The 13,703-nt window shown below is 39.2% G+C and overlaps 1 protein-coding gene across 1 annotated transcript in view; it reads right to left on the bottom strand.

Annotated features, from left to right (window-relative positions):
- Window positions 1-13,703, bottom strand: part of Nwd2 (NACHT and WD repeat domain containing 2) — a 140,333-nt gene that overhangs the window by 75,466 nt on the left and 51,164 nt on the right. The window contains exon 2 of the mRNA XM_028765333.1: window positions 1,902-1,990. Within this exon, the coding sequence (XP_028621166.1) occupies window positions 1,902-1,990 (89 nt within the window). The remainder of the gene's footprint in view (window positions 1-1,901; window positions 1,991-13,703) is intronic.

The raw sequence follows: 13,703 nt of genomic DNA, 5'->3' as shown, positions 1-13,703 counted from the left end.
GAGTCAGAGCCCATGAAAACAGCATCCTAAAACAAAGGCCAGCTAGAAGCAAAAGAGACTTTCATTGCCAGGCAGGCGCTGAGCTCTGTTTCCCATGGGTTCAATGCATATCTGAGGATGTAATCTGGAGTACTACGGATGATCCAGTTTCTCATGAAGCCCCTGGGAGCACCTCTTGTTGCTGCTGAGGAAAGCGAACTGTTCCCTAGAAAACATATCTTCCAGGAGAAGATGTATAATTAACTGCCCACAGAGAGCTGCTGTACCACAAGGTACATTCTTGGAAGATTCAGATAACATGCATTTGGGCATCTGTTATGCTAGCAGCTGGCGAGCAAATGCTACTTGGCACATTTTGCTTTAGTCTCAGCATCAACTCACACGGACCCCATCCCTGTGGCTGGTTTAGATGCTGCCCTCTAGCAAGGGCAGGTGAAGGCACCCGCGATCCTATCTGTTTCTGTGCTCATTTCTCTGTGCACTGCCACCTAGTACCTCATGGATGGGGGAAATCTGGCACTCTTGTCTACACTGACCCCAGCCATCAGTTTACTCTGTGGGTTCTTTTGGAGTGTTCCTCTGGCTACTTCAGTCTTCACCAGTGGCTATCTTTAATTTACAAAACCCACCTCTATCCTATTTCCTTCCTTTGCTAATCTCAGTTGATGCTTCGTTTCGTGACAGGTGTTCTGTACTCTACGCCTTCCTCCCTCTGCCGAGAGAGATGATGCGCAATGAACTCAAAGCCACAATTAACAGGCTGAGACACTTTTCTCTCCCTACGGTGATTGAGTCCCCAAGGAATGTTCAAGTCCTTGGGAATCTTGACAGGTTGGGAGTTTGTAACAATTGGGGAGCTGTTATCAGTACAGCCAGGATCCCCAGAGAAGGCGCTGCTGAAGTCATGTCAAAGGATTTAATTTAGGTTCTCATTTATCAAGTAAATGGTGACTTAGGAGTAACTGTTCAGTGTGTGTTTCATAATGGCCCACTGCTGATTGACAATGTGTATCAAGATTGAAGCCGTTTAGAGGTGATTACTTTGTAAACCATATTTGAAATCATCGTGAGGTGTACTGAGATAAACTATTTATCCAGGATGCAACAAATGGAGGGTGAAATTTTCTTCCTCTCACAATGGTGAATGATGCACTCTTCTACCATGAAGCCTAATTACATATTCATCGCCTGACACATAAACTCAGAACCGAGAACACCTGACAGCTAAGATTTCCATTGTAAATGAGGCTGAAAAATTCTGAATAAATAATACTATTTGCTCTAGAAGCCACCAACTTTAGGTTTTGGATGTCCAAGATACATATAGAATTTTTTTTCTATCATATGGCAAAATAAATAAAATTGCTGGGGTTGGTGAACTTTAGCAATGATGTGTGTTACTGTCTTTGTAGGACCAACACACACAGAGGGGGTGAGGTCTGGGAAAGGTATAACACTGAAATCCTTAGGGAAGAAGACATCCTACACATGAGTACTGACTTATAGATATGATAAGAGAAGGGGAGGGTTGTTCATCCACTGAAAGGAAGGACCGTAAAAAGCTGGTCCTACTTTAGTTGTAATACATTCCTGTTGGCAGTAGCTTAAGGCTGAAGTGTCAGCAACTTTCAGATTTTTGGTAAGAATAGAGACTAAGAAAATTAAAATAAATACGGTTTGAAGAAAAATATGACAAACACCAGGCAGAGTCCAAGAAACAGAAGCATAAACATGAAATTGTCAAAATTAACTAAGGTATTTGCATTTTTCATGCATTTCTTTTTCTATATCTAAAGACATAAAAAATATTTGGAGCTTAAAATTTGTCTCTCATAGCACCCCGTTGTGATGAGAAAGCAAACTTCCTATCCAGAGATGATGGAAAGCAAGGTGAATATTACCTGAAATTCCAGCCCATAGTTTTCTCTGCAGAATTCTCGCAGTTTCGGATACACGGTTTCTCTTAGCGCCTGCCGTTCTGCTCCCGTATCTATAACAGAAAACAGACACATGTCAAGTGAGTATCCCAACATATATATTGCTTGGAAAATTAGGGAATAACTAATAGTATAAATGTAATCAAAATGGGGTGTTCAGTTGTGAACTGATGTGATCTTTGGCTGCTAGGCTAATTTCACAGGGATCCACCCACTAGGCATATGCAAAAAGTCCAATGAATGAATGACAACCTCAACTGGCAGTTGGATGTGGCCAGTGAGGCTGAGCCTTTAGAGTTGATGGTTCATGGTCAGGCAGGTGATTATATCAGACTCTCCAACATCCATGCTTCATTGTCTTTGGAAGAAGGAGAAGGAAGCACTTTTGGTCTATCAGATATTTGAGCTTCATATATCACAAGCATTAAAAAATATACAAGTTGATTGATTTAGTTATAGGTATACACCTATCTGGACTATGCCCTTAATTCCTGTAATGTTCAGAAATAATTCAGCTTTGTACAAAGTTAAATGTAGCATACACACACTCAGCATAATAAAGAGGAATAATTATTAAAATTACTAAATTAATCATGGAAACCACTATTCACAGCTATCAGATCCTACTGTCTGTAGCGTCAGAGGACCAGTGGTTTAACAGATGACAGCTTTCACCCTGAACTTAAGGATGCCATGCTGTATATCAGAGGCAGTAACTGTTTTCATAAATGCTCCGTCACATAAAAGTTCTGAAATAAAATATTTCTATTTCCACTTATTAGAAAATGCAGGAAGTAACGGAGAACCTGAAACAGAACTCAATAAGCATTATGTATTTAATTTTAAACATTTTGAAGAGAGAGAGGATGGATATCAAAGCTTTCTGTGTTGCTGAATGCCAAAATTCTGCCATTAGTGGTGACATTCTTGAGATTCTGGCTGCCAAGAGCCTGTTGCCTAGCTGACTTTAGTAAACATGAGAACCACATTTGTTCAAGAGCTAGGTTAATGTGCTATCTCATGAAAACTGTATTTTCTGAAAGTACCTCAATTCCAGCTATAATACAAAATATCTGCACATCTCATTTATAACAAAGATAACAACTTAAAAAATATCCTCGTTATTCTCCAGCACATCTGTCCATGAAAATTTAGCCATATGTTGCGCTGACCTACCCTATTTTCCTACTGTTTTCAAGCCTATTTTGAGAAGCAAATAACCAATCACGGGTCTATAATGCAGCTGTAGCTCTGCAGCATGGCAGAAGCTGGTGTTTACAGGGAGGCCAGAAGCAGGAATACAAGGGTTTCAGATAATTTGTAACCTGGAAAAATAGAGTCTTTCTCCCCACCTTAGAGGCAATGTGGTCTAGAGCCTAATGGGAAAAGAATGCAGAAGGACCATGCTGAGCAAGCCCGGTGGTGTCACAGAATTGCTAGAGGCAACATCTGTATGATTTATGTAATCTTGGGATCAGATATCCACTCTCCCTTGACCTACTTTAAAAGCTGAAAACATTAACTTTATAATAAAGCTGATAATAGTCAATATCTCTAAAAAGCCTTAGCATATTTTAAAAATCAAAGCACTGAAAGGTCATTTTAAAAAATAAACACTAGCTGAGCATGGTGGCCTATACCTGTAATCTCTGCACTTGAGAGGCAGAGGTGAGTGGATCTCTGTGAATTCAACCAGCCTGATCTTTCTATACAATGAGCTCCAGGATACCCAGGATGACAAAGGAAGATGCTGTCCCCTCCGATCCAAAATATAAACAAATACTACAGTGCATGGAAGTTTGGAGTTATGCAAAATAGGAATCACTGCTATTAAAATTTGAAAATTGATGTTCGATACATGGAAATAACTATGCTATAATATGTGGAACATAAAACACTCTTATTGTTAATTCTTATTATTTGGCGCTAAGATTTTAATATATAATAGCCAGGAGGAAAAGAGTAGCATAGGACCCATCCATTAACATTTCTTTAGTGTTTGTGACAGTCTGTTAGCATATCAAGTACTTCCGAGTGCATTAGTTTAAGTAATTTCTAATGAGGACTCTATGAAAAAAATAACATGTATGTTTTCTTGTATTTAATTAAAAGAATACAAATGGCAGAAGTGTTAAGAAAGGTACCACAGGTTAGATGTCTCTGAGTAGCCAAACTCAGACTTGAATTCAGGCAGTCACACCAGGGATTACTTTGTTTCAACAACAGAAACAGACACATGTGAAAACTGTGAATATAGTCTATGCAATAAGTTATTTTATGGTTAAGGGAGGTGTGAAATAAAAATTGTTAACGTGTAGAGACCTTCCTTGGCATGAATAAGGCCCTGGTTTCATCCTCAGTCCCTCCAAGAATAATGTTAAAAAAATATATCAAGTTTGTAGGATTCCTCTCTCCTCTGGTGTCAGCAGGCCTAAGTCCAACTGGAAAGTGGTTGGCTACCCCTGTAACTATTATTCCACCATGACACCATGGGCACGTCTTGCTTGGCATGTTGGCATTGTAACCCATAAGCTTTTTAGTGTCTGGTATGGCTGTTGATGACTTTTCTCCCCCAACAGCCTGCAAATCACTAGCCTAGGGAAGAGTCTGTCACTGTTGTCTTGGTATATAGACATGATATTAAACTGCCATCTAGACATTTCTGTTTATATTCATCGATTAGTGCAGCTCTCAGCCTCTGTCAGAGAAGCTTCGTTTTTCAAGTGCTAATTAGTTACTGTAGAGATTTCCAGCTGGTGAAAGTCCTGGGAATAAGTGGTTGTTCAGTTTTCAGCCCTCAATAGCACATCCACATCATCTTCTATAAGACTTGGGGAACATCAAAGAGGGTACAAAGAGTATAAGGCTCAGAGTGCAGGAAGGAGGGCTATGAAACGATTTTTTTTCTTGGCATGATATGACTATTTCACCTATGAGCTCACAGTGCCCATATCTACCTGCCCATCTGGGACTGGAGTGATGTTTCAGTGGTTAAGAACACTTGTTAGTCTTGTGGAATTCCTGGGTTTGGGTTCCAGGATTCACATGGTGGCTCACAACCATCCATAACTCCATTTCCAGGGGTGCCAGCTTCAATGCTATTCCCTCAGAGTGGATCACTTACTACAGAAGCCTTGAGGCCATCTTCTACCTTGCCCAGTACTTGTTCCTGCTACTGTCTGTGTTCCCGTACAAATGTATGTTCCACGGACTTTCATTTGCTCCATCCCCCTGCCGTGTCTTTAGTGGTTATGAGTGAATGAAATATCCACCATGTACCAGTAGAAAAGTTATCTAATGGACACTGTGACCCTGAAATTATCCCGAGAAGCAGAATGGCTTGCTGGGGGTACTGCTTTACAGTTCTTCACTGGACAAATGTAAAACCAAGAGAATGTGAAATTATGTAAAATATGTGGTGGAATTTAATTATTTGATGTTGTCAGGTAAATGAACAACTTGAAATACTGACTTTCTTTCTGAATAATGAGTTTCTGGTGGAATATGAATGTATTTTCACTAAGTTATTTTGAACCTTTCTAAATATGTGAAGGAAATATGTGACTGTATCTAACAGACATTCCACATCCTTCCATCACAAATGACTCAATTTTTCCTATATTTATATTAATATATGATGACTGGATCTGAAAATGGAAAAGTAATTAAGATAGGATGGATTAATTATGAGGGTTGATAGATAAGTTAGCTTAATTAAATAAAAAAAGCCCTGATTCACACCAACAGCAAATCTGGAAGATTAGTAATTAAAATTATTTGAATGCCACAGACAGGAAAAATGAACTCTCAGAATCTCACATATCAAAAGGGACCTCAAAGAGGCAAAGTATTTTATTGTTTTATACATAGTCATTGGGTTCTCTAGACCTCTGCTCAGATCCTCAATTCTCTGAAAAGCTACATTTATACTATGGCTCCAATAACTATTAGGATTTGAGAAGCTGCTTTCTAAATAGTTTCTGGGTAATTTGGGAGCTAATGGAGGCTTATGGGCAGTGTCTGAATTAATTACAGGAAGTACATTAGTAGAAGAATTATTAATCAAGTCTATGATCTATGGAACTTGTTGATTCTACCCCAACAAGAGTTGAGATTAATTCCAAGATTTATGAAGTGCTGAAATGACCATGCTGGATCGGAACTTCACACAGCTCATGCTTCACCCAGACTTGAGTCTAAGGGCATTAGATCAAGTTTTTGCCAACCCTGCCAGAGTTCAGCCTGTTTAAGATGCACCACATAGACTGAGGACCATACAATGGCTCCAACATTTCTAGCAGGTGAGGAGGATTCTACCACTGCACCACTAATGCTTTCCTAGCTCTGAACTTTCTGTAGACAGCTTGTCACCTGGACTGTCTACTGTATCCTAGCTTCTTAGATGGTGACTCTTCAGATAAATTTTACATATGTTGGAACTGTTATATCATTTCTTATGCATTAGCTTTCTCAAGTACTGTTTCTTCTTGATGGCCTTCTGATAAATCCTCTATACCCAACCAGTCATTCAGCCTTTCTTGTCTCACTGTTAACACATCATGTCAGCTTTGTGCCATAAATGTCTTCTGAATTTGATCCATTTCTCCCTCTTTCAACCTGAAGAGTCCAAAGCCTCCTGTTTGTCTAAACTGTCACCTGCCTGCCTTTCATGTACCACTTTCTGATGTAGGGTACAGCAACCAGAGTTAAAGTTCAAGAAGAAAAAAAGCAAACAATAATTTGATTATCAAAGATCTTGGTGAGCATCAAGAGGTCTTGGTCTAGAGGCAGAAGATTAGGATGCTTAGTAGTTGGAAATATGCCTTCTGACTGAGTTTCACCTTCTATTACAATTTACCATGTGTCTTCTAGACACATTTTCATGCTACTTGACCCTGAGTTCTGTCCTCCCACAAGCCGCTTTCTCCACTCAGAAGTATGGATCTATTGCACACACCCTCTTTGTGTGGCTTTCATGAGTACCAGTCGTTATGCTTTGTTACTTCTTGCAAGAGTCAGACAGACCTCCTCCAGGACACCCACTCTGCTCATCCATGTATGACATCACTTACTGATCTCTTGTAATTTATTATAATCAATATTTTTAGTTAATTCCTCCATTAAACTGTGAACTCAAAGGCAGGGAATTTCCCACACATGCTCAAATTATGGAAATTAAGGCAGGTTCCAAAGATAACCAATATTTGATAAATGACTGAACAAATAGATTTTATACTACTACTACATCTAATAAGAATATTATAATTTAATAAGACTCTTACATTAATTTTTAAAAATTTTTTAGCAAAGATCAAAATCCCATGTGATTTCTAATTACTAGCAGGTTATGTTTATGGTATCATTAATCATCTGTGAATCTGGGATGAAACAACAAAGCGGATGTTGATATGACTCCATGAGGAGAACAGAGAGTCCTCTTTCAAATAAGTGATAATCACAATGGACAGTTATCAAAACTAATTTAAAATTTAGTAATTCAACAAAAGAAACTCCTACAAGCTGAAAGGATGCAACATTAGGCACAAGTGTGAATCTGTATATAGAACTGAGAGGAAGTAAGTATCCATATGTTTCAAGCAATATAGAATTGTTGTGTTTTAGACAGTGTTTCAACACAGGCTTGTGCGTCAAAGGTTTGTTTCTCAATGGAAAACTTATTAATATAACATACAAGTGCTTGCCATCTATAAGAGATAAACTTTGAGTTTAAAAACAGAAATAAAACTAAATAGAAAAGGATGCAATATTCAGCATTTAAAAGCAGACTGGATATCTGGACCTGAAGTGGAAATTTCTGGTTTCTTTGGAGACTCAGTTGTGTCATGTGATGCTTTTCTGGAAGCTGTGTGGTGAGAGTGTTTTGCTGAGGCAGACACTCGAGAGGGTGTGTGATGTTTGGAAAGAGTATCAGTAGAACTTAACAGACAGTGCATGGCACTCCTACCTTGCAATGCTCTGCTGGTCTTTGCTGACAGTGCTCTTGTATTGGTTTGCCTTGCAACATTTTTCTGCTCTTCACTGATCTTCACTTGTTATGACTTTGTTAGAGAAATGCACCAAAGAACTTTTTGAGGTATTCCAGCTGCTTTTTGCTGCTTCTGTGGACTTGTGCCAATTTGGCGGAGCCCCGCGGTTTCTTCTGGCGTGAGCTGCTGCTACTGATTCATGTTTGATGTTTGCTAATTGGACTGTACTGCCACTACTGATTTGTGTTTGCTGTTTTGTACTGGACTGTTGATATCCTGATAATGAAGATTTTTATCTCCCCAAAAGACTACTTCTAAACAGATCCATATCCCCTTTATCCTATTAACCATCTTTCTCACCTACCTTTGGTTGGAGGACTAGAAAAGAAGTTGAAGCATTTAAGAACCCCTATTAATGTAGGTTGCAGAGGATTGCCCTGTCAGGCATCAATGAGAGGGGAGGCTCTTGGTCCCATGGAGGGCAGTGAGGTGGGAGTGGGCAGGTGAAGGAGAACCCTTATAGAAGCAGAGGGGAGGGGGGATGGGATAGGGGATTTGTGGAGGGGAAACCAGGAAGGGGGAATAACATTTGAAATGTAAATAAATAAAATAACCAACCTCTGCCCCCAAACCTCAAAAATAAAGTAGATTTTGAAAAATCTAAGCCTACATGGACTATTAAAACAGGCTTTGATAAATACTACTAGAGATAAAAGGGTCTGTGACACAGTAATCATAGCATATATACATTCAAAGCAGGATTCTAAAATATCTAAACTGTAGAAACTAGGCTCAGTAGGTAAAGGGGCTTGCAGCCAAGTCAGCTGACCTGATGTTGATATCCTAATAAAAACATATAGGAAGGAGAACTGACTGGAGAGTTGATCAACTGATCTCCAAACACACATGCTGTGGCAGGAGCAGATGCATGTATGTTTGTGTGTGTGTCTGTGTGTGTGTATGTGTGTGTGAATGTGTGTGAACTAAATATGAATTAAAAAATTTAAAAATATAAAGCAAAAATTTGAAGAATTGAAGGAAGTAAGTGTTCTGATAGCAGTTTGGTAGCTTGGTAACTTCAATGGCTGACTCTTAATAGTTGGTGAAAAAAACTGAGTTAAAAAATCAACATGGCTAGAGAAGATTAATGTCATTCTATCCAGAAATGTGACCTGACATTTGTAGATGCTTCTGAAGCAACTGGCACTCATGTAACTCAGAAGATACTCAAGGACAGCATATTCCTATCTGGTACGCACAGATCATTTCCCATGGTGGCCATATGCTACATCACAAACAAGCCTCATAAATTTAACAGTATTGAAATCACAGAAAGTACATCCTCCAAGCATAATTAAATTAGAAATTAACAGTTCAGACTCTCGGAAGTTGGAAATTAAACAAAAACATTTCTTATAAACCAACAAACTTTTAAAATACTTGATGTTATTACCCACATGTCAAAGAAAGATGCAGGAGATAAGCTCCCCATTTTCAACTCAGTGAAATGGAAGTATCCATCAAAGGTTATGAAAGATGGAAAAAATAAAGGTCAGAAAATAAAAATTAGAACTTTGAACTACATCAGAAATGTAAAATTTAGAACCAGTAATGTATGTATACATCCTAGGAAGTATAAAAAAGAAAGGAAGCTGAGTTCAAAGCTGAAAGAGTGATAGATCAGAGACATAAAGAGATGGTGTAGTGCGGCTTATAAGATGTCTTAGGTTTACTATTGCTGTGATAAATCATGGTCATCAAATCAAGCTGGGGATGAAAGGGTTTATTTGGCTTCTGCTTTCACATCACAGTTCATTAGTCAAGCCAGAAACTCACACAGGCAAGGGACCTGGAGGCAGGAGCTGATAAAGAGGCCATGGAGGGGTGCTGCTTAAATAGCCATTGTCTCTGTAATTCATGTCTGAATGAAATTTATTTAATACATTGGCTTCCTCCTAAAGGAACACAGAAGCCTTCTCTCATTTAGAGACACTACACAAGCCTGTAGCACACTGTGTAAACCAGAGAATTGCCAGCATAAACATATTTTTAAAAATGGCACAAAGAACACCAAGAAAAGCAGAGCCCATGTCCCTATCACAGCTGGGAACGCACTTGCCAGAAGGCTAACATTCTTCAGTGCTCTGCAGCATGCTTGTGACTAACCCTGAAAGCATCAGTATTGACACTGAAGTGGTTGATCAGTATTGATTTGGGTGTTACAAATACACACAGAAAAATTTACGTTATACTTGTGAGTATGTGTGTATACATGTGCATGTGTGACTACCTTCTGGGTCTCCAAGAGTTGAAGTTCTAGGTTTTTGTCAGCTGCCTGACAGGGGTACTAGAAACTAAACTGTGGATCCTCTCTCATAAAAGCAACAAACTCTTACTCACTGAGCCATCTCTTCAATCCTGTTACTTAAAAAAAAAAAACAGAAACAAATTCACAAGTATAAAAATCCAGGAATCGTGAAGATTGACTTTATATTTAAAATCTTAAGAACATATTTTTTCAACCTGGACAATTAGAAACTTAATAGTATAATAAAATAAAATCTAATCTAATCTCTGAGCACAGGGATTGTCCTGGGAGGAAAGAATACTATTGAAATCAGGTTATAGATTTGAAAGTTTGCCCCAGAAAGACCTTGGAGGTATCTGAAAGTTCTGGAGTCAGGGAAGACCAAGTCAGTGTAATGGAAGTTGGTGAGTTCACTGGTAATGCTGCAGCTCACTGATTCATGAGCAGGGTTCAGGGAAAGGTGGATTCTTTGCCCAACCCATAATACAAACAATGATTAGGTCAGTATAAGGAAGAAAGGCAGAGTCAAAGCTAATAGACTGGGCACAGATCACAGTGTGACCTGCCTCCATCTTGGTGTGGAGTCATAAGCACATGCTTGAAGCTGAGGTGCAGTATCAGATGGTTTTCCATGAGACAGCACCAACTGAAATGGGAGGGAAATTTGCTACAGTAAAAGATTTTTCAGGTGGTTGGTTTCCTTTGTGAGGCATCCCTGTTGTCTGGAGAGGCACTAAGATGTGGAGTATAAAGTTGTTTACTGGAATCAAAGCATTTAAGGATATTTGGCTAAATGATCATTCCAACATTTTTTGTTAATTTTTAATGACCCTTTACTTGGGCCTCATAACAAATTACGTTTCATCACTCTAGAAGCACTTTTCATATCGTTCTTAAAAAGTTAAGACTAGTACTGGAGAGATGGCTTAGCAGTTAGTGCTAGCTGCTCCTCCAGAGGACCTGGGATTGATTCCCAGCACCTACACAGCAGCTCACAACTGTTGGTTAACACTGGAGATCCAGTGCCCTCTTCTAGATTCCATAGTCACTGCATGCATGTGGTGTACAGACATGCATGCATGCAAAACACGAGTAAAATAAACAATAAAACAACAGCTAAAATTATTAAAATCTTTTAGTTTCTCTCTAATGTTTATCTAGACAAAATCAAAGTTAATTCTACTACAGTATCTAGAACAAAAGAAGAAAAGAGCTGTAATGTGCTCCACTCTTCTCCTCCTGTTATTCCATTAGTGAGCAAGAGATGGGAGGTGAATGGACACTTAGGACTATGATGCCCCCTCTTCAGCAATTCCAGTGGGAGCTGCAGCCAGTCCTATAAGGCCAGACAATAAGCAACTGGAGCTTAAGGATGGAATTTTTGAAAACCATAATTCTGAAACTCCCTACTAAACTGTGTTCTTTGATCTAAGAATTACAGTAAATTGTTGCTATTTTTATTGTCATTTTTATTATTATTGGTGGTGGTGATGGTGTGTGTGTGTGGTGTGTGTGTGTGTGTGTGTGCCTGTGGGCCTGTGCACATGTGACAGGCCTCATGTGGAGACCAGAGGACAACTCTGAGGAGACAATTCTTCCTTCTACCTTTATGAAGGTTTTGAGGAATCAAACCCAGGTTTCCAGGCTTGTACAGAAAGGGCTGAGCTGTGTTACTTGGCCTTCTTCTAATGATTTTCGTTTTGAACTGACCTAGCTTCCACTGATGATTAGCGTCACACCAGAAGACGTGATTGTCAAGGGAACGATTGTCAGTTCTCAAGCCATTGCATAAATGCTCTTCTGGTGGTGGTTGGAAGCCCAAGTGACATTAGAGACAGCTACCACTAAATTGGAAATGCTCATATGTGTCACACTCCACTGACTCTATGAGTCTTCCACTACTCTCCATCACTGAGCAACACAGAAAGCATCCTCTTCCTAAGGTGTGTGTGTGGGGCTGGGCCAACCTGCAACATTTGGGCAATAGTTTTGACTTGTTTTCTATCATTTACCTAAAACTAATTGCTTTTTCTGAGTTCGGAACAGGAAAGAATGCTCAATAAATATTAGACAATAGGGAGGAATGAGCTGAGGCCCAATTTTGCTTAACATAGAATACCTTGAGCTTATTAATATTTCTTAATTATTAGGCTACTAATTGGTTTACAGTAGCTTGTAGGAATAATAATAGTTGGATGACTTTTCCACACTAAATAAGAAAGCACTTTAAAACATTAACATTATTGAAGGCAAATACTCACTTTCTACATAAATTCATTTCACTACACATTGGCAATACAATCACCCAATTAAACAATTCACCCACCATCAGTTACAAGGAAATCTGACCGTGTAGATCACTTTGAGATGCACGTTAAAGAAATTTACGTAAAACATCGCACTAGTTAGAGGAAAGGGAATTAATTCATTTTGGCAATATGCATTCTGACATAGTAAATGTCCATATGTCATAGTTAATGCTGTTTAACAAATTGGCAAATGAGATTATATGAAACTTGGCATTCTTGTTCTGAAAAAATTAGTTCTAAAGAAGATACAAATAGACATTGTACTAGTTTCTATAACAACTGCTTTGGGGAACGACTAAGGCTTTAATTTGTCAGATAAGATTATTAGCAATTGTGGTTTGCGTGCGTGGCACATTCAGGGTCCTGACCAGTAGAGTTGAGGTGCATGGAATCTGCCTGACCTTTAGAGTTAGTCCTAGAAGCACATATAGTGCACAGGTGGACACCGACACATGGGTGTGATGCCAGAAAGCACACAGTGTCAAAAGTTACGTGTTTGTTTTGTTTTTAATTTTTATTGGCTATTTTATTTATTTACATTTCTAAAGTTATCCCCCTTCCCAGTTGAATCTCCTGTCCCCTCTCCCACACCCCCTGCTTCTATGAGGGTGCTCCCCCACCCACTCCCACTGCAGCACCCTGGCATTCCCCTACACTGGGTCATTGAGCCCCTTGGTTATTTTTTTTAAAGGATAGAGACAGGTTGAAACTGACTCAATGGAAATATTTAATGGAAAAAAATCCTTCAGTAAAATTTGAACTATAGGGTCTGGGGAGATGATCAGTGAATGAGGGCACATAGCAAGCATAAAGAGCCGAGTTTAAATTCACAGCATCCACTAAAAAACAAGCATGGCTGCAAGTGTCTGTAAGCCCAGTGCAGGAATAAGAAAGAAACAAGGGTTATTTCAGTCAAGTGGAAATTGTGAGCCTCCTGTTCAGTGGAGGACCATGCCTCAAGGGAATATGGTGAAGAGCAATAAAGGAAAAGACTCAGTGTCCTGCTCTGGCCTATGCATGGGCACATACAACACTTATATTTGCACACTTACATGCATACATCACACACACCACTCTATATCACACTTGCATGTGTGCACACATGCACGCACTCACACACACACACACACATACACTATTCTTAAAAATAAATCACTTGCAT

The sequence above is a fragment of the Grammomys surdaster genome, unplaced genomic scaffold (genome assembly GCF_004785775.1).
Source record: "Grammomys surdaster isolate TR1022 unplaced genomic scaffold, NIH_TR_1.0 150, whole genome shotgun sequence".
Classification (NCBI taxonomy): Eukaryota; Metazoa; Chordata; class Mammalia; order Rodentia; family Muridae; genus Grammomys; species Grammomys surdaster.
Note: the sequence above shows the minus strand (reverse complement) of the source record. Positions and strands in the feature narration are given on the sequence as shown.